Source organism: Prunus avium, chromosome 3 (assembly GCF_965620075.1).
Source record: "Prunus avium chromosome 3, drPruAviu1.hap1.1, whole genome shotgun sequence".
In the NCBI taxonomy this organism is placed as follows: Eukaryota; Viridiplantae; Streptophyta; class Magnoliopsida; order Rosales; family Rosaceae; genus Prunus; species Prunus avium.
This window is the reverse complement of record NC_142286.1, coordinates 3,863,831-3,886,286: the sequence shown is the minus strand read 5'-3', so window position 1 is coordinate 3,886,286 and position 22,456 is coordinate 3,863,831. Positions and strand designations below refer to the sequence as shown.

General features: G+C 36.5%; 2 protein-coding genes across 8 annotated transcripts; one reads left to right on the top strand and one right to left on the bottom strand.

Annotated features, from left to right (window-relative positions):
- The first annotated feature begins 7,686 nt into the window (after positions 1-7,686).
- On the top strand, positions 7,687-13,596 carry LOC110769875 (kinase with adenine nucleotide alpha hydrolases-like domain-containing protein). Of its 7 annotated transcripts, none has more exons than XM_021973919.2 (11): positions 7,687-7,785; positions 8,734-8,891; positions 9,485-9,674; positions 10,117-10,271; positions 10,351-10,445; positions 10,622-11,688; positions 11,779-11,939; positions 12,043-12,119; positions 12,227-12,374; positions 12,593-12,742; positions 13,130-13,596. In XM_021973919.2, exons 3-11 carry the CDS (start codon positions 9,494-9,496, stop codon positions 13,409-13,411), a joined length of 2,316 nt encoding a protein of 771 aa, XP_021829611.2. In that variant the 5' UTR covers positions 7,687-7,785; positions 8,734-8,891; positions 9,485-9,493; the 3' UTR covers positions 13,412-13,596. The 7 variants fall into 7 exon arrangements, with proteins under 7 accessions (XP_021829611.2, XP_021829612.2, XP_021829613.2 ...); XM_021973920.2 differs by lacking the exon at positions 7,687-7,785 and adding an exon at positions 7,821-8,187; XM_021973921.2 differs by lacking the exon at positions 7,687-7,785 and adding an exon at positions 7,822-8,187 and having other exon boundaries at positions 10,622-11,664.
- Positions 13,597-13,763: 167 nt separating this feature from the next.
- Positions 13,764-16,723, bottom strand: LOC110769876 (RNA-binding (RRM/RBD/RNP motifs) family protein). The gene is made up of 10 exons (XM_021973922.2): positions 16,316-16,723; positions 16,155-16,217; positions 15,699-15,780; positions 15,509-15,583; positions 15,332-15,410; positions 15,151-15,196; positions 14,812-14,915; positions 14,580-14,649; positions 14,143-14,225; positions 13,764-14,064 (listed from the first exon to the last, which is right to left on the bottom strand). Exons 1-10 carry the CDS (start codon positions 16,706-16,708, stop codon positions 14,034-14,036), a joined length of 1,026 nt encoding a protein of 341 aa, XP_021829614.2. The 5' UTR covers positions 16,709-16,723; the 3' UTR covers positions 13,764-14,033.
- Between the last annotated feature and the right edge of the window lie 5,733 nt (positions 16,724-22,456).

Here is a 22,456-nt window from a genome sequence, read left to right as displayed (position 1 = left end):
TGTGACATTTAATATGAAACAACAAAGGAGAAGTGGGACACAACAATGCTGCAAATTTGGTTCATCCATGTCTGCATGTGCTCTCTATCAAGTTTTTGAATTAATAAGACAAAACTATATATATTAATTGAATATTTAAAATTAAGGGGTGAAAAAAGAGCATCCCTGATTCCCTGGCATGCATGCTATAAAAATTCAGAAAAAATAAAGGACTCATCAGGACTGCAATCAGAAATTTCTGCAAACATCTTGCAATCATAATAAACAGACAAGCTCCTATATCTTTTTCTTCTTTTTTTCTGCTGAAGCTTCCATTTCAAGAGGCTGCAGGGGCAAATATTTGGAAGGCCATGGCCATGGCCCAATCATTCATCAAGCTATTGCATGGAATCATTGAGCTCTGAATGAAAACACAAACTAAGCTGCAAATGGTGCACTTTGCAGAAGCCGTGGAGCCCCCCAACGCCCCGACAAAGAAATTTTGCTTTTCCAATTGCTTCCCAAACATTTTGTATAATTTATATGAATAAAAACACAAATTTTGCAAAGTACCCACTGGTATAGTGGTTTGGAGCAATTGCTCTTCCAGAAAACGTCTTATGTTCGAGTTCTAACATCGGTGTAGTGTGTGAGTTTAGTATACTACTGCCCCTCCTCAAAAAAAACACAAAATGTTCAATCCATGAGGACCTTTGCATAATAATTGAGGATGATAGGTTACATATGCATAATGCTAGGGTGGATCTTTGGATCTTTGAGTTGTCTTCTACAAAATTTCACTGGTGAAACTTTTATCATATATTTGGTGGGTTGTGAGAAAAATTGATTGAACATGCATGAAAAATCCTTTTTTTTTTTTTTTTGGTTGGCATTTTGGTGATGTACCTGCATAGCATGTGCCTAGCAAGATGAGGGCCATTATTGAGATAATAAAACATGAATTGGGCATGTAGGGCATACTTCTTTTATGGAAGGAAAATAACCATTGATGCCTTCTTCTGCCACCACAGTACTTTAACTTCACCTAGCAATTTCTTAGCTATTCTTATCCCTTTTTCTTTTTCTTTTTGTCGTTTTATTATTATTGTTTATTTTTGCATAGGAAGTTAGGACCGGTAATAGCAAGGTTGATCAAAATATATATTTCCAATTTAAGCAATTTAATACAAATAGTAAATAGTCAACGGGGTCTAGCCCGGTGAAAAAAGTATTGATTTGCATACTAGTGGTCTCAGGTTCGAACTCTTATGTCATTTCCTTGTAATTTAGACTATCATTTATATTTAAAAATACAAATAGTAAATAAGCTTTTGGGGTGAGAGCTTGTATACCATAAACTGAATTAGGATTTTGCTAACTTTTGGTCTCTCTCTGAATTTTAGGACCAGGACCACTATTAATTTGGACTTCCCCCTCAGTCATTCAGAGCATTTCTTTGAAGACTTGGTCAGATTGTTCTTCCTTGTTTTTTTTTGGGGACCATTTGCAGTCCTCAATGTAAAAAATGGAAAGAAAAAAAAACCCTTGAATACATTATTTTTGTAGTAATTTATGGGTGTGCCCATCACACAGCCGTATTGTTTTATCAATCTACTCATGTTATAAAACTTGTATTATTTATTCATAGCATACTCTAAATACATGACATATTAATCGTGTACCTATATTATAACATGTTAATTAATAACATTACGTAACAGTGCGATCGTAACACTGTAAGTGACAATGTCACTATTAAAAAAACGCCATTGCAGGCTAGCTTTAATGACATCTTAGCTTTACATAGGAAGGATGAAACAAGTTCAACGCGAACAACATGTTTATAAATAAATAAAAATAGTTGGCCAATTTGCGTCACATTATCTTTTGCTTAAAAACTCAGCAAGCATCAGCATCGAAGAAGAGACTCTGAATAAAAACAAGACAAATATTATTATTCAAAGGAAACAATGTTGTTATTTTGGAAAACAATATCCAATTACCAGGTTCCATGCAGAGGGCCTTCAGATTCAGCATCGTACGAACTGCATTGGCCATGGCTGAGCTGTAGGTGTAGCTTTATAGACAAGAAAGGCCCAGCAGCATTTAATGTCCTTATATAATAATAATAATAATAACTATTATTTTAATACCAAATCACCACTTGACTCAACGTGTCAATTGTCCTTAATTATACTTATTTTTATTAATTTTCAATTAGTGCCTTGATTAGTTTGCAATTGAAACAGGGTTTGGCGGATTGAAGTTTCCAATCCAAGTTCAGTCTCCTATAATTGGAGTTTCGAAATCTAATCTTATTCAAATTCGAACACACTTTTCATTGCAGTTGAGCTAGGGATCTAGGTTGTGAGTATCAATTTATTCTACACGTTTAACTAGTTTTTAAATAGGATAGATTTTGATCAAGCCCGTTCCATACGGCGCTAGCTACTTTCTCTTTTTGCCTTCTCTCATACCTATGATGTTATGTTGTCTTATAATCAAACCAAATTAAAGGATGAGAACGGAATGTAGAATGGGAAGGTACAAATGAAAAGGTAGTCGGTATTCTACTTTATGAGTTAGGTCAGTTGGCCAAATCAGTGTGCTCGTATCTTCAAAAATGATCGAAATTGACTACATTTTACTGACTCTCCATGCTTATTGTTCTTTCTCATCCAATTGAACTATTTTATAGATAAAAATCTACCAAAACAAGTTGTATAACGTTTTTGACAGTTTGATTGGATGCTCTAGTTCTATCACAATTAGAAATTAAAATAAAACTAACAACTATAAAAAAAACAAACAACTACATTGGCAAGCCAACATTAATTATTAACTTATGGTAAAACGAAATTGACTACATTTTACTGTCAACCCATGCTTATATACAACAAGGTTAAAACATATTCTCATCCAATTCAATTGAATTATTTAACATATATATACGTAAATTCTCATACAAACAAGGATGGACCAAGGATTTTAACATAGAGTGGGCTAAATTTACCTAACGTACAAACATACTTAAAAGATTGAAAACTCAACAGTATAAGTGAATCATTTATAACAAAAAAATACACCTAGCTATGAGTGAAAGATTCGCTTCAACTGAACAAAAAACTTCATTACCAATGAGTGTTAAGGAGGAATTTTTATTTTTATTTTTCTTGAGTGGGTTATTTGGTAGAAGAGAGAGAATAGGTTAGAAAAGGGTATAATTGAGTTTTGCTTTTAAAAATATATTTTGAATTGGTGATGTGATGTGGTATATGTATTTTGGGCTGAAAAAAATTAAAAATCGCCTAGGCTAGCCTATAGCCCAGGTTAATACCTTCTATGGTCCGTCTCAGTATACGAATATTATTACCGTGCTGACATCATGTATTTCCTACTTACCTTTATGTTTACAATGATATCCACACAGTAATAATATATTAACATCCGGATGAGAGAATATATATAAATATTTGAAAAGAGCCAGCAAAACGAGTAGTTTTCAACATCTGATATGAATGGTCCTGTTTCCATTTGGTTATCATCAGAAAAACAGAAAATATCCCAGCATTACAAAATGGTCCCGTTTTCACAGAAAACAATGCATTTCAAATTTTAAAAAAAAAACCCTATCCCAATACGATCTTTAACTTGTTCTATCTTTTGGCAATTAGATAAGTATAAGGTATACGCATTATTAATTCATTCATGTCGTGGAACTTGACAACTTGTGAGATTGAGGGTCTTTGTCCCTACTCCCTCTTCACTTGTCATAAGATTCTGAGAAAGAAAACAAAAACACCTTTTGGACGTACGTGCATGGCTACATGTTCATAATTATCTTAGTCTAATCGCTTCATAATTTAACTCCTAATTGCTTTGAATAGTTAAATATTAGGCAGGCAATCCATCCATCGCTTTAGAATTGCGTGCAAAGCGTTCTTGAATTGAATTAAAATTATATAGCACGCTCTTGTCAGATTCTTGTTTCTGTGTGTTTCTTGGGTGTATTGATGGTTGTGTCTCATCTCATATATATATTCAACTTGATCAATCTCATCGTCTTCGTTAATTACTTCTTAATGTTACTTATTGGATTGGTTATCAAAAGGTAAGAATTTCATTAAGACGAAGCATTGGTTACGACAAGATCACTCTCAATACAATCACTTAACCAAATAGAACCCTCTTCCAACAAATAAAACAAGCTTCACTCTTGTAACGTATAATGAGTCGGTACATGTATTGTTATTTTGCAACGACGAGGTTGAAAATAAATTTCTGTAATGAATATGTCGGAACTACCCTAACAAAACTAATTATGTAACTTGACATATTCGATAATCAAGTCATCATCAGCAAGTTACATTTCTAACAAATTGCCATAAAAAAAATAAAAGAATGTGCAAACGCATGTCGTTAAACAAATATTTAGTCACTGCCCAAAGAGATTAAATTAAAATTAATAATCAGCTGTTTTGGTCTGTTTTGGTCTATATTCGACAGGATCCGCGATACGTGGCACCAGATGCCAAGGACGTGCACACGTCAGCCGCCAAGAACGACGTCGTTAGGTCACCGTCTCATGCATGCATTGGGCCATGCTAACGTGCACCGCGAGCGAGGACCCTCTCGTGCGTGCATCGAGAAACGGCCCCGTGTGCGACATGATTGCAATTCACGTATGAATCGACGGGTCATCACAAGCGGTGTTTTACCCATTGGCGGTGATTGGTTACGGCTAGTGGGGCCCATGTGTGCCTGTTTCGGATTGGATGTTATGTGGGGCCCGCGGTGGCCCAGTACATTAACTCTCAGCTCATGTTATTGAGAGGGAGAGAGAGAGGTGGACCGTGGATGTGGGTGAGGTGCATTTATGGTAAAGTTCAAAAATTTAAAGGATTTGGACAACAAGGGGCAGGGATTTGGATCTTATTTACAGTCATGTACGGTATTCCTTCACAAAAACCAACCCTGCATTTCATACACACATAACGTGACATGACTATGGTGTGTTGTTACACATATAACGTGACATGACTATGGTGTGTTGTTTGTATCAATGTTTTTTTTTTTGGAAAAAAAGAAGCAATTATTGGTGAACTATAACAAAGTATAAAGCAGTCATAATGTCGAATATAGATATAATATCTTTAGTAACCAAACACAACATGCTGATTTGATTTGGAGAGAATTATATCTAAACTAAAAAATACTTAAATTCACAATCCAGTGCTTGAAACACATGTACTTAGACTACAATTAGACATGTAAACAAATCGAATTCATATCGGATATACCTCAATCCAAGTTTGAATGAATTTATAATCGGATTATTGGATTCAAATCGTATTTAGACTATCAGATTGCACCTATCAATCCATATCCATTACGCATCAAATTCAGATCACATTAGATTATTATCGGATTTATTTTGAGATGTACAAAATGTTAGTATGAAAATTGTATTGTCATTTCCTAGACTCTAGCATAGGTTGGGAGTTAGTGTGTAAATATTGTTTACTTGTAGCTTTGGCGCAACACGTTCAATCCCAGGTTTCTGAAGTGTGACTTGATTGATATGAGGAAACTGTTTTCAGGTAAATTATGACATAATCATGCATTCTTTATAGGATTCCTAGTTGGAGTTATTTTCACTCAAGTATTTTTTTTAATCTTATTTTTAATAGGATTAGATTTTATCTCTTGAAATTACTTTCCTAATTAGACTCTATTTTGATTTAAGTTAAAATATTATTTTTCATCATTGACTTGAAAAGCACATTTTATTAATACCAAATTGGTCTCTTTGATAAAGATTGTTATCTTGAATAACAATTCTTGCATAAGTTGACGAATTGAATTGTATTAGTGGTCTCCATGTTTTTTGACGTTTTTTTTATCTTGTGTCCATATTGAATCACAACTAATAGTCATAGTTGAATAGGTTTAATGTGAGTTCATATTGCATCAGGTTTTGGAGTCTTAGTTGAATAGGTTTGAGAGTCATTGGTGCATAGGAAGTGTGGTCCGTGGGTTTCTCTCTTGAGAGAGAAAACTTGTCTTCAATAAAAGGTTGGGTTTTTCCTTTTCAAGTGGTGTAGAGCTTTCAATGTATTTTGGTTTTTCAACATATTGAATTTTCAAGTAAAAGCCCCTGTGCATATTTTTTCATATAAGTCACCAAGTGTTACATGTTTACTTGGTGATTTATCAAACACTTTCATTATTCATACTGCATTCATATGCATGTCGGTGACTCATATGGTTGAGGGCACCAAGACCATGGTGGCGGTTTTCCTCCAGCGAGCTTGATGCAATCGTGACCAATATTGCGTTTAATATAAGGAGTGTCGAAGATCATCCCGTGATAGAAGTTGAGTTACGAAGAAGTCGGTAAACATTATCTAGAATGTGTCTAGGATAAGTGTGCGAGTACTTCTTATAATCATCGTTCTATAATGGATTTGTGTTTGACTGAGGAGTCCCGTGGATTTTCCCTAGATGTGGGGTTTTACCACGTAAATAATTCTCTCTGTGTTCTTTTATTTTATTCCTAGCACGTTTCAGGATTGATAAGCCATATCAATCTTGCTACCGAAGTTTATTTTTGTTTACTTGATTATAATGTTGAATTGGCCTATTCACCCCCTCTAGGCATTTTTAGTCATCCTACAGGTATTTTCACAAAACATCAAAATGTCATTAGTACCCTCGTTATTTTATTGTATTTATCTACTTTTATATCAAATTTTGATATTTTATCATAAAAATTAGTTTTAAGTGTATTATTAGTGCGTATAAAATTAAAATTACTAATTTACACATATAAAATACTAATATAAAGCATAAAAAACTAAATTATACTTCATAGTAAGTCGTATCGGATTATTATTGGATCAGATATACTATAATCAATATCCAGATTAATTTATAATCAGATTACCAGATTCAGATTGTAATCGTAATATTGGATTGAAAAGTCCAACCCATCTCCTATTCAAATAAAAATCCAATCCATTAATATGAGAAAGAAAATAAAGTGGTATTTCCTGGTTACTTTACAAACAAGTGAAAGAAATCTTCAATTTCTCATCTTTTAAAAAAAGAAATGAGAAATTATTTTCCATCAAATCCTTTCCGTGAACCAAACAGGCCTTGGAGTCCAAAAAAATCTTTTCATTTATGAAGTTGATATCGAATGAAGCTATAAATGTGTGAACTTAAATCTTAGACCAAAATTGAAGGACACTATCCAATTAGGTTTAGTAATTAGTACAATGGCATTTGAACAATCCGCATTATTCATAGCTCAATAATGACAATAATAAAGTTTAGGACATTGAAATCAGAACTTTTCGGCTACTGAAATAAATCATCAATCAGATTTCCTTTTCTCTTTTTATAATCTTACTCACTTCCCTTCAATAACCTTTAATTTAAACAAATTTCCTTTATTATCCTTTAATTCAAACAAAAAGGGCAAAAAAAAACACGCAGATCAAATTACACGGGTCCCACATTTTTGAATCAAAATTAACTGTCCTTAATTAAACTCTGTCATAGGTGTGCGCGCCGTTTGAAGAGCAGCCAAACGTGAGCTTTTAATGGTTTTTTCTCTCTCTGGGCTGGCCGGCCCACACAAACGCAATACGACGCCGTAAATCGCATCTCTTGCTAGCACAGAAATTAATAATATAAAGGGTCGATTTCAGTAATAAAGTTAAGAAGCAGGGGCATTTTGACAGCTCGATCCTCGACGGCGATCCATCGGTCTCTGACTCTCTGACTTGCGGAGACAGAGAGGTCCTCTCATCGTCTCTTTTCTCTCTCTCTCTCTCTGTTTGTGTCTTTGAGTGTTTTTTGTTTCTGTTTGTACAACATTGTAGCAAAAATTTGTATTCACTCTCTCTCTCTCTCTCTCTCTCCTCTTCTCTCTGCAGTCTCTGTCTGTTATTGGTTTTGATCCCATCTTCACTTTTATTACACCTTCACAGAAGGTTCCTGCTTATCATTAATGTGAAATTTATCTCTTCTATCGCTCACTCTCGAGAAACCCTAAAAGAGTTTTTGGCGCTCTTCTCTCGTTTTCAATTCCCATTTTTACTCTGTTTTTCCGCTTTTCTTTTACTTTTCTGGCGCGTCTTGCATTGCGTGCTCTTTGATGTGAAAGAAGAACAAAACCCAACGAAGCAAGTGTTAGATTTGGTAATGGTTTTTGCTTCTGGGTTTAAGCTTAACGAACCCTTTTGGGGTTTAAGTACAAATTTCATATATGTTTGTAGAATAGATATGTTGTCGTTTATAGAAGCAGCTCTGCTTTTGAAGATTTACTAGCTTTTTTGATGGTTTTCACGTGGTGGGGCTCAAGTGGGGTTGTTTGTAAAATGCCGTATTTCCTTCCAGTTGATTATTGTTGTTAATGGGGCTTTCTCACATCTTTTTATTGTTTCGGTTCTTCTGATTTTTAGGTGGTGCGTTGTGGAAGATTTTAAGCATATAGTATTTGGGTTTAATATATTGATGGTTAGCTGGTATTAATTTAATATATTATACTTTGGTTTTGTTCATATTTGTTTGATTGCTGAGAAAACTGAGGAAAACAATAGAAGTTTTTTGGATCAGGACGTTAGTTTATGTTTTGTTTTCCTTCATTTTCACTCCAATCCAATCTATTTGGTTTCCCTTTTTTTTTAAATTAAAAAAAAAATTAAACTCTGACGCTCATCAGATTTGGTCTCCAACATTTTGCAGGTCCAGTCTTGCTTGTGTGTTGCAAAGACGATTTGATTTTGAGGCTTTTTAGAGATTGGGGGTGTCTGATATGGGAGCCTCACAACCTCTACTACCTCTTTGGTCACGTTGGTGATTTGATTGTTCTTAGTGGGCACATCATCCTGTGGAATCTGAAGGTCTGAAGCTCTCTGAGGCATTGATTTGGCCACTTTTACCTTTTGCGCTATTTGTTTCACCATTTTGACCAGTTGATTTGAAGGATCGAAAGCAGTGATACTATACGTCTGTCGTTTTTGCATATTCTGCTTGATTCTCCTTCTTGCTAGGCGCCAGAACTCGTAAAATATAGCACAGTTTTTTTTTTAAATAATCAGAGAACCAATATCTTGCTTTCAGAGCCAAAAGGGTATTTAGAACTAGAAAGCTATCACCTCCAATCTGGGAGTTTTCATCCAAGATTTCACTGCCTGAGAGTGACCAAAAGCTAGAGAAAGTGAGGACCCCAAGTGGAGTTCTGAATTTGATTCTTGGGAAGTTTAGGTGAATTGGTAATAAGGGTCTTGTCAATTGATGCTCTGCTGCAGCTAGGCTGCTAGAGAGAATGGTTTGCATGTCGGGTAGTACATGTTTCGGAATCTAGAACAGTGGGGGCAAAGTAAAACTAGTTAGGGAAATATTCTTTCGGTTTTGTTTCTTTGCATATGGCCTTGATGGCATTTGAGTATTGAAAGTCTTAAGCAAGGTGGTTTGCAACAATTGTGTGATGCAGAATTTGGTAATGAGTCGAGAACAGAAGCGAGTGAGGCAAGAGAAAGGCTCCGATGACGCCGAGAAGGTTGTCGTGGCTGTTAAGGCGTCCAAGGAAATTCCCAAGACTGCTCTGGTGTGGGCCTTGACTCATGTTGTTCAACCTGGAGATTGCATAACACTGCTTGTGGTTGTCCCCTCTCAGAGTTCTGGTATCTTTACTTTGCCTCTAGTAGATTTTTGCCCATCTTCACTGATGACAGAATGTTGGTGTGTTTTACTTTATGATCGGTTAAGTTTTAATGTGTTCTGGATTGTTGAGGTTGGATGTATGTTTCTAATTAAGATTCATTTTACTTCGTAGTGGTCATGTGAGTCTTGGTCCTCATCGACTCTGTCACTACAGCTTACACTGTAATTTGAATTTATTTGAGTGAATGATGGCCGTTTATGGATGTTTGGTTGTTTTATTCAAATTAAACACTCTGTTGTTTAATGCGACAACACACTTGCACTCAAGTTTTAGTACACAAATTGTGAAGCTGAACCTTAGTCTTTAAGCTCTAAATCCAGCATCTCTTTCCATTTTCACAATTTTTTTTACTTGTTGAAAATTTTGACACTGACAACCAAGTCATATCCTCCTATTTTCAGGTAGAAAACTTTGGGGCTTCCCAAGATTTGCAGGGGACTGTGCCAATGGTAACCGGAAGTCTCATTCAGGAACAACCTCAGAGCTCAAGTGTGATATTTCAGATTCCTGCTCTCAGATGATCCTTCAGCTGCATGAAGTTTATGATCCAAATAAGGTAAGTGCATCGATACCTGTTCTTATTCATAATACTCATTTCCATGTCTGTTGATGCCTTGTTTGACGCTATGTTGCAGATAAATGTCAAGATAAAGATTATTTCTGGCTCACCTTCTGGTTCTGTGGCTGCAGAGGCCAAGAAAGCTCAAGCCAGTTGGGTTGTTTTAGACAAGTAATGCTTCCTTTACTCAAACAGGCTTGTTGTTTATAACTCCATATGAATAGGAAGATACGAAGTAGCATGTAGTCTTCCCATATTATCGTCTTTGATTTCTTAATTAGAGACATGATCTTGCTTTGAAATTACATGCCGTTGTCTAAATCTTGATGGGTTTGTGATTTTTACAGGCATCTTAAACATGAGGAAAAACACTGCATGGAAGAGCTGCAGTGCAACATCGTGATTATGAAGCGTTCCCAGCCAAAAGTTCTTCGCTTGAATTTGAATGGATCTTCTAAGAAGGAACCTGAATTGGCTCGTTCCTTGCCTTCTCAGCTTGATGAAGGGACTGATAAACATCCCAAGAAGAAAAATGACTCTTTGAACTCCATTCGAGGGCCGGTTGTGACTCCAACTAGTAGTCCAGAGCTAGGGACTCCATTTACAGCCACCGAGGCTGGAACTTCATCGGTGTCAAGTTCAGATCCAGGAACTTCACCATTTTTCGTTTCAGAAATAAATGGAGACATGAAGAAAGAGGAATCATTAGTTAGTAAAGAAAACCAGGTTCTTGATGACAGTAGTTCAGACACAGACAGTGAAAACTTATCAACATCTTCAGCAAGTATGAGGTTCCAACCATGGGTAGCAGAATTTCTTAATTCTCATCGTCCATCCTCACAACACATGGAAGAAAGCTCACACAGAACTAATGATAATTCTAAAGCATCCACTACCAAAGCTTTTCTAGAGAAATTTTCGAAACTCAATAGAGATGCTGGAATTGGAATGCCAAATTACAGAGCTGACATGGAGTTCAGTGGAAATCTGAGAGAAGCAATTTCTCTGTCTAGAAATGCTCCTCCAGGCCCTCCTCCATTGTGTTCAATATGTCAACACAAGGCGCCTGTGTTTGGAAAACCTCCAAGGTGGTTCAGCTATGCGGAGCTGGAGCTTGCTACTGGAGGATTTTCTCAAGCCAATTTTTTGGCTGAAGGTGGGTTTGGCTCTGTTCATAGAGGGGTGCTACCAGATGGCCAGGCTGTTGCTGTCAAGCAACACAAATTGGCTAGTTCTCAGGGGGATCAAGAGTTTTGTTCCGAAGTAGAAGTCTTGAGCTGTGCTCAGCACCGAAATGTTGTCATGTTGATTGGCTTCTGTATTGAGGACAAACGAAGATTGCTGGTCTATGAATATATTTGCAATGGGTCATTAGATTCTCATCTATACAGTAATAATTCTTTTTCTGACAACAGTAAGCTTATTCTGTATTGATTCATACTTGCTGTTAACTTTTGGCTGGAAACTATGTTGAGGACTCACAATAGTTCTGGGTCTGTTTCAGGGCGACATCGTGAGCCTTTAGAATGGTCTGCACGGCAAAAGATCGCTGTGGGAGCAGCTCGAGGACTGCGATATCTTCATGAAGAATGCAGGGTGGGTTGCATTGTGCACCGTGACATGCGGCCAAACAACATCCTCATCACCCATGATTTTGAGCCACTGGTATTACAACCTTTTAGTCCTGCATTCAGATGCATAAATTGTGTATTTCCCTAGTTAATGTAGTAGATAAACATATTTTTAAATTTACCACTTTTTGTGCAAGGTTGGGGATTTTGGCCTTGCAAGGTGGCAACCTGATGGGGACACAGGCGTGGACACAAGAGTTATTGGAACATTTGGGTAAATGTTAAATAACAGCCTTTACTTATACCATTTAACCTTCCATCCAGTTATGTTATATGCTGCAGTGCTGTCCAATTATCTGATAAGTTGCCTTCTGGTGCCAGATATTTGGCTCCTGAATATGCTCAAAGTGGTCAAATCACAGAAAAGGCTGATGTTTATTCCTTTGGGGTGGTGTTGGTGGAACTTGTTACTGGGCGAAAAGCTGTGGACCTTAACCGGCCTAAGGGGCAGCAATGCCTCACAGAATGGGTATGATTAAGCAAGTTCTGACTATATGTATGTTTACCAATTATTGGCCTTCTAGTTTCAGTGTGAGACTTTTCATATCTAAATAAAATTGTCCTGAACATAAAAAACTTTGGTATTGCAATAATACTGATTAATGTTATTGAGGGTTTCTCGTTTAGTCCTTCTAGGCTGTTGCCCTATTTTATTGCTTATAACTTACAACTTTCTATTTAATACAGGCACGCCCATTATTGGAAGAATACGCCATTGATGAACTGATTGACCCAAGACTTGACAACTTCTATTCGGAACAAGAGGTTTATTGCATGCTGCATGCTGCCTCTCTATGCATTCGGCGGGATCCTCAATCTAGGCCGCGCATGTCACAGGTAAAGAGCAACTTCTGAAATGAAGACAACCCAACTTGTCGTAATAGACACTAGACTTATGTTAAACATAAACACTAGAGCCCAATTTGGGTATAATCAGACCGTTACTCTTTTTCAGACTTGTAAGTGAAGAAAGCTCATAGACAATTCCTAAAATACATAAAATTGTGTAGTCAAGGTAAACTTAAAATCTGGTACAACGAAGTAAGATAACAATTGAAATGGTGTTTATATTGTGAAGGGATTCCCAATATTCAGAAGCTTTGGCAAGTCTTAAAATATGTCTCCTGTTTGGGTACTCGTTTTAGTAATATCTGGTGCTACTTATCTCTACCTTTATCGGCAACTTATCTCGTCTGTTCGCCATGTGTTTGTTTCATGTTCTAGGTTTTGCGTATGCTAGAAGGTGACATGGTAATGGACACAAATTACGCATCAACGCCCGGGTATGATGTGGGGTGCCGGAATGGTCATGATGTGGGATGCCGGAGTGGTCGGATTTGGTCAGAGCATCAACAGCAGCACCAGCAGCAGGAGAAGGAACTTTATAGTGGTCCACTACCAGATGAAGCGAGGGAAGGGTATAGGAAGCTCTCTCTTGAGAATGTACGGCCAGGTTTTTGGGAAAGGGACAAGGCAAGGAGGACTCCATCTGAACACCATTTGTAAAGCGCTAGCCTTTTAGAATTACACATATTTGGAAGACTAAATACGTGCGCTCCTTTTTGTAATGTAATCCATATTACTCTTATATTTTGGTTAATGCCACCTGCATTTTACTTCTGTATAGTAAAAGAAGAGAATAGCAAGTTCTTGTAATTTTTTTCGGTAATCTAAGGAAATTACCAATTTAATCGGGTCCAGAACAAGAACTGTTTGGTTGAATCGGTGAGTCAATGGTTTTTCAGCTGAAGCAGTTTTGAATTTCAAACTTTGTACGCATTAATACGAAGCTCTGATGGAATGGAAGTCCACGATTGGTATACAATCAAAACATGAATTGCAATTCTACAGCATGAGCAAGTTTAAGTCACCACACTTCACAATATTTATAACTCTTATGAGATAACGGAGTCTTACCCAAACATCAACAACTATTCTGCAAAAATTTCAATACAAGGAATGTTTTGTAGCTTTTTACAATGTTGGCTTTTGAAACTCATAATTGATATAAGACTTTGGTGTACAGTAACAGCCAAGATGGATTCAGAAAACCGCGTTAGATGCAGTACGGTTGAAATCAACATGTGCATGAAACTGCTTGAATATTGTCACCTCAGTCCCTTTTCTCCTACGACTTCCTCATCTTAGACCTTGCATATCTAGAGAAGGGAGGAAACACTTATTAAAGATGTAAGTTTTGAACAAAGGATAATAAAATAAGAGAAGAGAGGAAATACTCTATATGCATGCCACCCCTGTCTGAAGATGGTAACGAGCTGCCACGAAGTTCGTCCATGGCGTTATTGGCCTGTTCAATTTCCTGCCAGCGTGGAATAAAGTTAAAGAACTCGGACATTGCAAGACTTGGTTTGTCTTGGTAGAAACTCATACCCCCAACTAATACAAGTCACTGAAATGACTCTTTAATCGCATATTTTGTTTTCATTTAATTGAAGTGATAAAGTACTGAAAAGGAAAAATACTAGCCAAAGTCATTGATACTTTCTGCCAATTCTGACATGAAAAATAAACTGCTTATATGACTAAAATCCTGTTGGAGTAACATATAAAATATCTATAATTGCCAGCACTAAGTGCCCAGGTCCCAAGTTAAAATCTCTTCTCCCAAACTTCATAACTGAAAAGGAAAATGCCAGTATTGAGCATGGGGTACCTCAAAATCAGCAAATGCAACTGGCATTCCACCTTTAGCACGCAATTTGATCACATTGAATCCAGGGTACCTGGAACCAATTGAGGTCATCAACTTTTCCAATAATCTATTCAAAGGATGATTATGCACTAGAAGTATAAACATAGTCAGACGAGGGCAAGGAAACAAGAATTGTATTCGACCAAATCTACAAGGAAATGTGAGAGTATCCAGGTGAAGAATAACTACTCACTTAGATAGAACTTGCTTCAGTTCATCTTCAGTGCAATTTGGACCTAGATTTGCAATGAACAGAGTGGAACATGGTCCTCCATCAACATGCTTTTCAGATTGCTCCTGCACAGCGAATTGGAAACCAGATTGGAGATAATTACATTTAGAATCCTACATATGGAATTTCTGCCAATATATATTCATATGGAATGTCTGCAAAGTGAAGTTTCAATCATTTTTTGTGAGTAGTAATAGTCTAAATAACATAGAACTCTGCCAGGCCTAAATATCCCAATAGTCCTCAACAAAAAATAATATAAGTCTTTGCATTCAAAGAATCATCACAAATTTCACTTACATTTACAGTAGCTACAGCATTGTCAGAATCCACCGCTGTCTCAGCGCTGCACACAACCAAACAGGAAAACAGCCTTAGCACCTATCAGTAGATTAGAAATAACTCTATTATATTTGCACTTCTGTGCAAGATGCGATTCGGTGATCTAATAAAATTAATGCGTTTTTTGAGCTCTTTCAACCTCTTTGTAGTCTCTAATTCAGTCTTGTCGCCAGAATCATTATTTTCAGTTTCAGACGGTTCATCAGTTTCACTGTCTCCTGAATGTGGAAAAAAAAAGTCATTACGCACAAGTCAGACAGGAAAACATGACGGAGACAGGGCAAAAGAGAAATTCAAAAAGAAAAAAGCACATTACCATCATCGCTAGATGTTTCTTGGGTATCAGCCTCTTTTTTAGTTCTTTTATCTATAACAACATAGGCTCCACTACCTGTGCAAGTAACATGTATATTAACCATCTGAAAATGTAACGAAATTCTCTATATTGATTCAGAGGAAACAATATAAAATTTTAATTTGACTCAGCAATAAATGTAAATATCAACCTGGTTTGCGCTTCCTTCTTGAGTTTGATCTGGCCAGTTCAATATGCAGCAGGGACCCAGTTTGAGGATCAAATTTCACACCCTGGTAATGTGACCATCAATGGAAGAACAAACTCAGAAGGAACACCAATTATAACCCAAGTTTCATGCATTGTCATCATTGAAAGGTACAAGTAAAGTCCTCCTTTCGGATTACCAACTTTGGCATTCACCAACAATATCCGAATAGGAACAAATCGAAATGAGCTCCTAAATAAGTTTATCAGAACGTCACTAATTGAATTGGAAAACACTAACAAACCCTACATGACATATGCATTACACAAATACTTGTTAGAAGAGATTACAGAGAAAATTCATGTTAACAAATTTTTTTTTAGGATCTTATTTACTCAAAGAATTAAGCAAATGGATATATAAATGTATCAACAAATTGAAGTTGTAATTTTTGCTCACATTTAACGAATGCAGAGCTGCCATTGCTGATTGGTGATTGAAAAACGTAGCAAAAGCAACGACCTGGAACGAATTTAGAAGAAGGTTTACATTTTTTTTCCTCGGAACCAAACACAAATTTAGACAAAAAGAAAAAGGGGAAAAGGGAAAAGTTTTTTTACCTGGTTGCCCCGGCCGGTGTACTTGAGCTGGCAAGAGTCAAAGCCAGGGCGACGGCGGAAGAGGTTATGAATCTCTCGCGCCTTGACATCGTCGGGGAGGCCCGAGACGAAGAGCGTGTTGATCACACTCCGGTCACTGTAATCCTGTTGCTGTGGCGGCAGCGGTGGTTGCTGCTGCAGGTAGTAGGGATCGTGCGGCGGATGAGCCATTTGGTTGCGGCCAGAGAAAACGGGCGGTGGAGATTGAATAGTGAGAGAGTAAGTGGGGCCCAGTAGTGGTGGTCGTGGAGGAGGAGGAGGAGGAGGTGGTTCTCTGATGTCTGAACTCTGAACTGAGGTTTGTGCGCGGGGTGCGGGTAAAATTACAATTTGGGAGTTCGGGTGACTATACATGAAGAAGAAAAAACTCAACGCTAAACAAATTTGCGTTTTGGTTTTTTTTTTTTTTTTTTTTTTTTTTTTTCTCCTCCTCCTCTTCCATTCTAGTTTACAATTTTACTTTTGTTTTTGCCAATAATTTACAATTTTAATTTGGTTAATCAAAATTAACTTTAACAAAAATACTTATAACTTTTTTGGTTACATTGGGAGGAAAGAAAGCCCATGGAGTTTCAAACTTGGGTTGTCAACTAGGGGGGAAGGGGGAGGCCACCACTGTGGTACCTGCACTCGACAAAATACTTATAACTTGAGTTGTTAATATTTATCGTCGTATATGAGATGTTGTTTCGAAAAAAAACCCCTCACATGTTAAAAAAAAAAAAAAACCTTTTAAAATAAAGTAGCTATAGTTAATAATATTTGTCTATAAGGTCAAATTTAAGATTTGCAATTAAATCAAATTTAAGTAATATAAGACCGAGCAACTACACTTAATTATTTAAGCTACAAACTTATTGTAAGGGCAATTGTATATTTTGTCTTTTATAATTCGGCCATTTTTTTGTGTTACAATTGGTTTAAATATTTTAGCGATTTAATTTTTTATTTCATCTCTTTTTGGTCGGAGGAGGAATTCATTGCCAGAAACGAACCGTTTGACGCACCAAACCAAATAGCAAGCATCCAGTGCAACATGAGGATTTATATTGTGACAATAAGGCTGCAATTGCAATTGCACATAACCCAGTGCAACATGATCGTAAAAAGCATGTGGAGGTTGATCGAAATTTCATTAAAGAGAAGTTGGATGCGAAGATTGTTTCCTTCCCATTCATCAACTCTGAGTATCAGTTAGCCGATGTCCTTACAAAAGCTGTCTCTTCTAGTATGTTTCTCAACTCGCTTGATAAGTTGGGCATGTGCGACATCTTTGCTCCAACTTGAGGGGAAGTGTTAGCGAGATCCTAGTGTAATTAGGAGATTTACTTCCTAGTATATTAGGATTTTATTTATTTCCTTTTTTTGTATAGATATTATGTAATTAGGACTTTAGCTTATTTCCTAGTATAACCCTGCTAGGATTTGTAACCTTGTATTATAAATACTTCCTTTCGGGGAATGAAATATACCTGAAAATATTCTACCCACTTTGTTTGACATAATCGAAACTCCATTAACGTGTTTGGCATTATATCGTTGCACACGTTAAAGGAGTTTCAACAGTTAGTTTCCAACAATCTTATACAAAAAACTAAAGAAACAAAAAAAACAGTTTATACCTCATTTGAATAAAATAAAAAACATCATTCTTTATAGGAATTGAGTGATAAGTGAGTGCGATAGTTGTAGTTAAGAGAACAAATGACTTCAGTTACATGTGAATTTTCTTTTATTCTTTAATTCAATTGTGTCATAGGGGCGGATCCATAGAGGAGCAAGGGTGGTCAATTGACCCCTGCAACATCTGAAATCCTCCATTAGAGCAGCCAAACTTGACCCTCGCAAAGTGTTCGACGAAATGCCCCAAAGGGGCAACCTGTGTGCAGCTGGGTGGGGCTATAAGTGCTGGGATTTCGAGGCTGGGAGATGGAGAGGAGGTATGAGAAGGAAGAAGCGGAGGAGGAAGAAGAAGAAGAGTGTCTCATTTGGTGGTGGTGGTGGAAAGCAGCAGCTGCTGCTTCTGGCTGGAGGTCGTGAGGGTAAACTGGTATCAACAAAAAAAAAATGAAACAAACACACATGAGTATCAACAAAAGAAGGAAAGAGAAGGTCAAATAAATTTTTAAAAAATAGCATAATTAAATAGGTAGGTCCAAATAATTATAGCCCAATTCGTGTAGGGCCAATTACCTTCTGTCCAAATAATTATAGCCCAATTCGTGTAGGGCTAGTTTGTATGTTTTTTGGATTTTTATTTTTATTTTTGGAAAATTAGCGATAAGCTTTTTTGGATTATTTGGTTCATGATTATCAGCGGCATCTATCGCAAGTGTCATTGCGAAATCTCATGATGTGCAAGTACTGAGAGCTCAGTTGGTGACAGAGCAGAATTTGGTTGATGATTATCAGCATGACATCAAAAGATTGAAAAAGGATGGGGCAAAGACAGCAGAGGAGAACCGACGCCAGCTTCAAATATTGCAGGAAAAGAATGAAAAGCTATTAAAGATGGTATATTTTTATTCTAAAGACATGCAAAAGCAGCTGGAGGCTTTGGATAACCTAGGGAAGCACAAGCGAGATCACGAGAGGAGTTCAAGAGAGAAGTGTGTGATCTTTGGAGGCTCAAGTTATGAGCCCCAAGAAGCAATGCGTGAAAACCCAAGAGAGGATATCAAGAGGGCCAAACTAAAGTCTTCTGCTGTGGAAAAATGAAGCTTTGATTTCTTTACTTTAGAAGTGAATGATGTGGTTGATTATTGTTGTTGTTGTTGTTGTTGTTGTTTTTATTTATTTATATAAATGTGGACAATTGTAATGTGGTTTTTTCTATTAATTAATAATTATAATATTATCGTTTCATTTTTTTGGTTCTATTTTGTATAGAATTTTTTTACCTTTTAGATGTTGATCCCTACAAGGAAAATTTCTAGATCCACCACTATGTGTCATCGTTAATTTATTTAAAAATAGAACATGAAATAATAAACTATTATAGGTTTGAGTTATGCATAACAAAAAACATAGTGGACCCGAGCATCATAATAATTGTGGGCATTTTTTATTGGGAAATAGCGGTATATGCCACCAAATTTATAATCTCAATTAAAAATACCACTGCTCCCCAATTTTTGTACAACTATCACCTATAAATATAAAATTATTGTCCACTTATTGCTGAATTTTCACAAGTTCAGAAAGTTTGTTCTCTCTTAGGTCACTCAGCTCTCTCTCTCTCTCTGGCACAGCTCTCTTTCTCTTTGGTTTCTGTCTAACGCAGCTCTCTGTGTCTCTCTTGGCTCTCTCTCTCTTGGCTCTCTCTCTCTCTCTAGCGCAACTCTCTGTCTCTCTCTTTGCCTTCTTTCTCATAGCGCAGCTCTTTCTCTATCTAGCTTCGTTATGTCTTTTTCTCCCTCTATTCGGTCTCTTGCTCTCTGTTTGGAATCACGAACCCCTCCCTTTAGGTATGTCTTCTGAATAGCTGCTTGCAACCTTGGAGCTTTAGTGGATTGCCGACCTCGAAAAGGTAGTGTTGATGGTTATTTTCTTAAAATCAGTGGGATTATGTGAAATGGGTTATATTTTGATTATTTGGGTTTGTGTTAAATTCGTTTTGGCTTTAATTGCTTTGGGTTAGGTTTTGTTGAATATTCATGCTCAGTCATCTGGGTTTGTACCAATTGCACTTAGATTGGTCTGGATATGTGAATCTTGAAACTTGGGATTTTCCATTTGATGTAGTAGATCTGTATAGTGTGATTCTGATGTGTTATTGGTATACTGCTGTTGTGTTCCTCTTATTTTACCGTCGTATTGCTGTTATATTGCTGTTATATTGCCATTGTATTGTATGGTTATTGTGGTTATTTGTTCTATTTCTAAGTTGATTCAATTCTCTTATGAAAATTTATTTGAAGTCTTATACATAGTTTTTGCTCTAATTTTTCGTTTTGAATTATTCGTTAAAGTTTATTTATTTATTCATTTAAAATTTTGGAATTGATGAGATATCTGGTTTGGGCTTGAGATTACCCTAATTTATTGTTCTTTATTGTGATTGTGATTTTAGCTAACAATTGGGTGATGTGTTTTTGTTTTGGGTCATTTGATATGGTTTTGAGATTGGTTTCATATCTATGATTTTGGTTAGTGTTAAAGTAAATAAATGGGTATTTCATTCCTGTGGTTTTTGTGGAGGTACACCATTGTATCATACTTATTTTCTCTTCTGATGATATGGTTCTATAATGTATTTGTTTGGTCAAGCTGGTTTGATAAGTGCATGAGCTGTGCTGAAAAGTGGCAAAAAAAACTTAAAATGCAGAGCAATAGGCTCCTAAATACACAAGTTGAAATGCCTCAGCAGGTTTGTACCTGTCAGTGCATGGATTTAAATGTGTTATTGACTCTTCAACTTTCATAATATTTTTATATTGTGGAGTATATTATTGTTTGGTTCGATTGGCTGTTTCACAAGGAACAGGAATGTGTTTGTTTTAAAGTTTAATATGACCTGTTAGCTCTTAGGGCCAGTTTGGCATTGCTGTGCTGTGAAAATAATCGCTGTCAGATTTGCTGTGAGAGAAATCAGCTGTAAGATAAAGCAGTTTGGCGTTTGGTAAACTTTTTGTTAGAAGTATTGTTGGTACTGATTCCAGCATAATTAGAAAAAAAATTGCAGCATAATTATTAAACCCAGCGCCTCTTCGAAACTGATTCCTGCATAATCAGAAAATGAAAGCACCTCATTAGCTGCTTTCCCTTATAGCTTTCTCTCACAGCAATTTTTAACAATAAGTGATTTTCTCATAGTTTACCAAACGGGCTGGGCTTCCCAAAATTTTTTAAAAATCACTTATCACCCCAAATAAGCAATGCCAAACGGGCACTTAGGTTGTCACCCATCTGTGGTATTTCAACCGCTTCATGAACAGAACAATAGTTTGGGGCTCACCTTTTAGCCTTGGATAAGCTGAAAGTTCACCTATATCCTTCTTGGTATGGATTGTCATCCAATGTTGCAAACTGTGATAACTAAGTGATATGTCTCTGGTAGTTTTGTTAAGAGGGACTCGTAGATTTTGTATTGCTGGGAACTGTTGCAAAAGTATGATAAATGAAATTTGTCAATGATTAAGGTAAAATTCGATATATGGAGTCCTATTTGACAATTTAATCTAGAAGGTGTGAGTGTTTTTCAATAAAAAAAAAATTAAGACTTTTACTGTTATACATTAGAAGAAGAACTCAAGGTTAAGGCGGGGAGTTAGCTTAGGAACTATTCCTCAATGATGACTTGGTTAATTGCAAATCGTGGAGTCAGCAATGACTGTTAAATGCAATTGTATTCCTACCATTCTAGTGCACATACCTTTTCCATCTGAAGTGTCTTATGTGAAATGAAATTGCTTTTAAAGACCTAATTGAAAGGGTTTCTTTATATTCATTCACAGCGGATAAGTAATATCATTGTAAAATTCTTAACTTCAAACCTTTTAGCTAACAGTCTATTGAGTGCCTTTGTGTATTTCCTGCATGACTTGTTCATGGAGTTGACTAATGTGACTAATGCAATTTCAGGTTGGTGACTACCCTGAACGAGATCCATTCGAGGAGGATGAAATCTAAGCAGGTCTTAGGGAGAGTACTTATGTATTTCATGTTTCTACATAACCTTTTTGGGGCAATCGCCCTGAAGTTTCCTTATATTGTTCAAGTTGTTATATTATTGGGAGGGAGGGTCCATGAATGAAACCGAGAAACCTGTTGAGGTTTGAATAAGAACTCTTTTATCTAGTATTTACATCATTCTTGAACATTGTAATGGAGCCAATCTGCTTGTATGCATATCTGATGCTTTCTGCTGAGGTTCCCATTGATGTCATGCCTCTTTTTTCTTTTTTACTTTGCTTTTTTTCTTTTGGCTTGTCGTATATGTGTGCCAGATAGCTGCATTTGGCACTATGAATTGACTCGGTGGCAGTTACAAATTAACATAGGTCTTAATTCTAGAACTGCAATTCATAAACTCTATCTCTGTACTTAACCCAGTTTTTTTTGCAGGTCGGTCTCAACCAAGTGTTGATTGCAATATTCTAA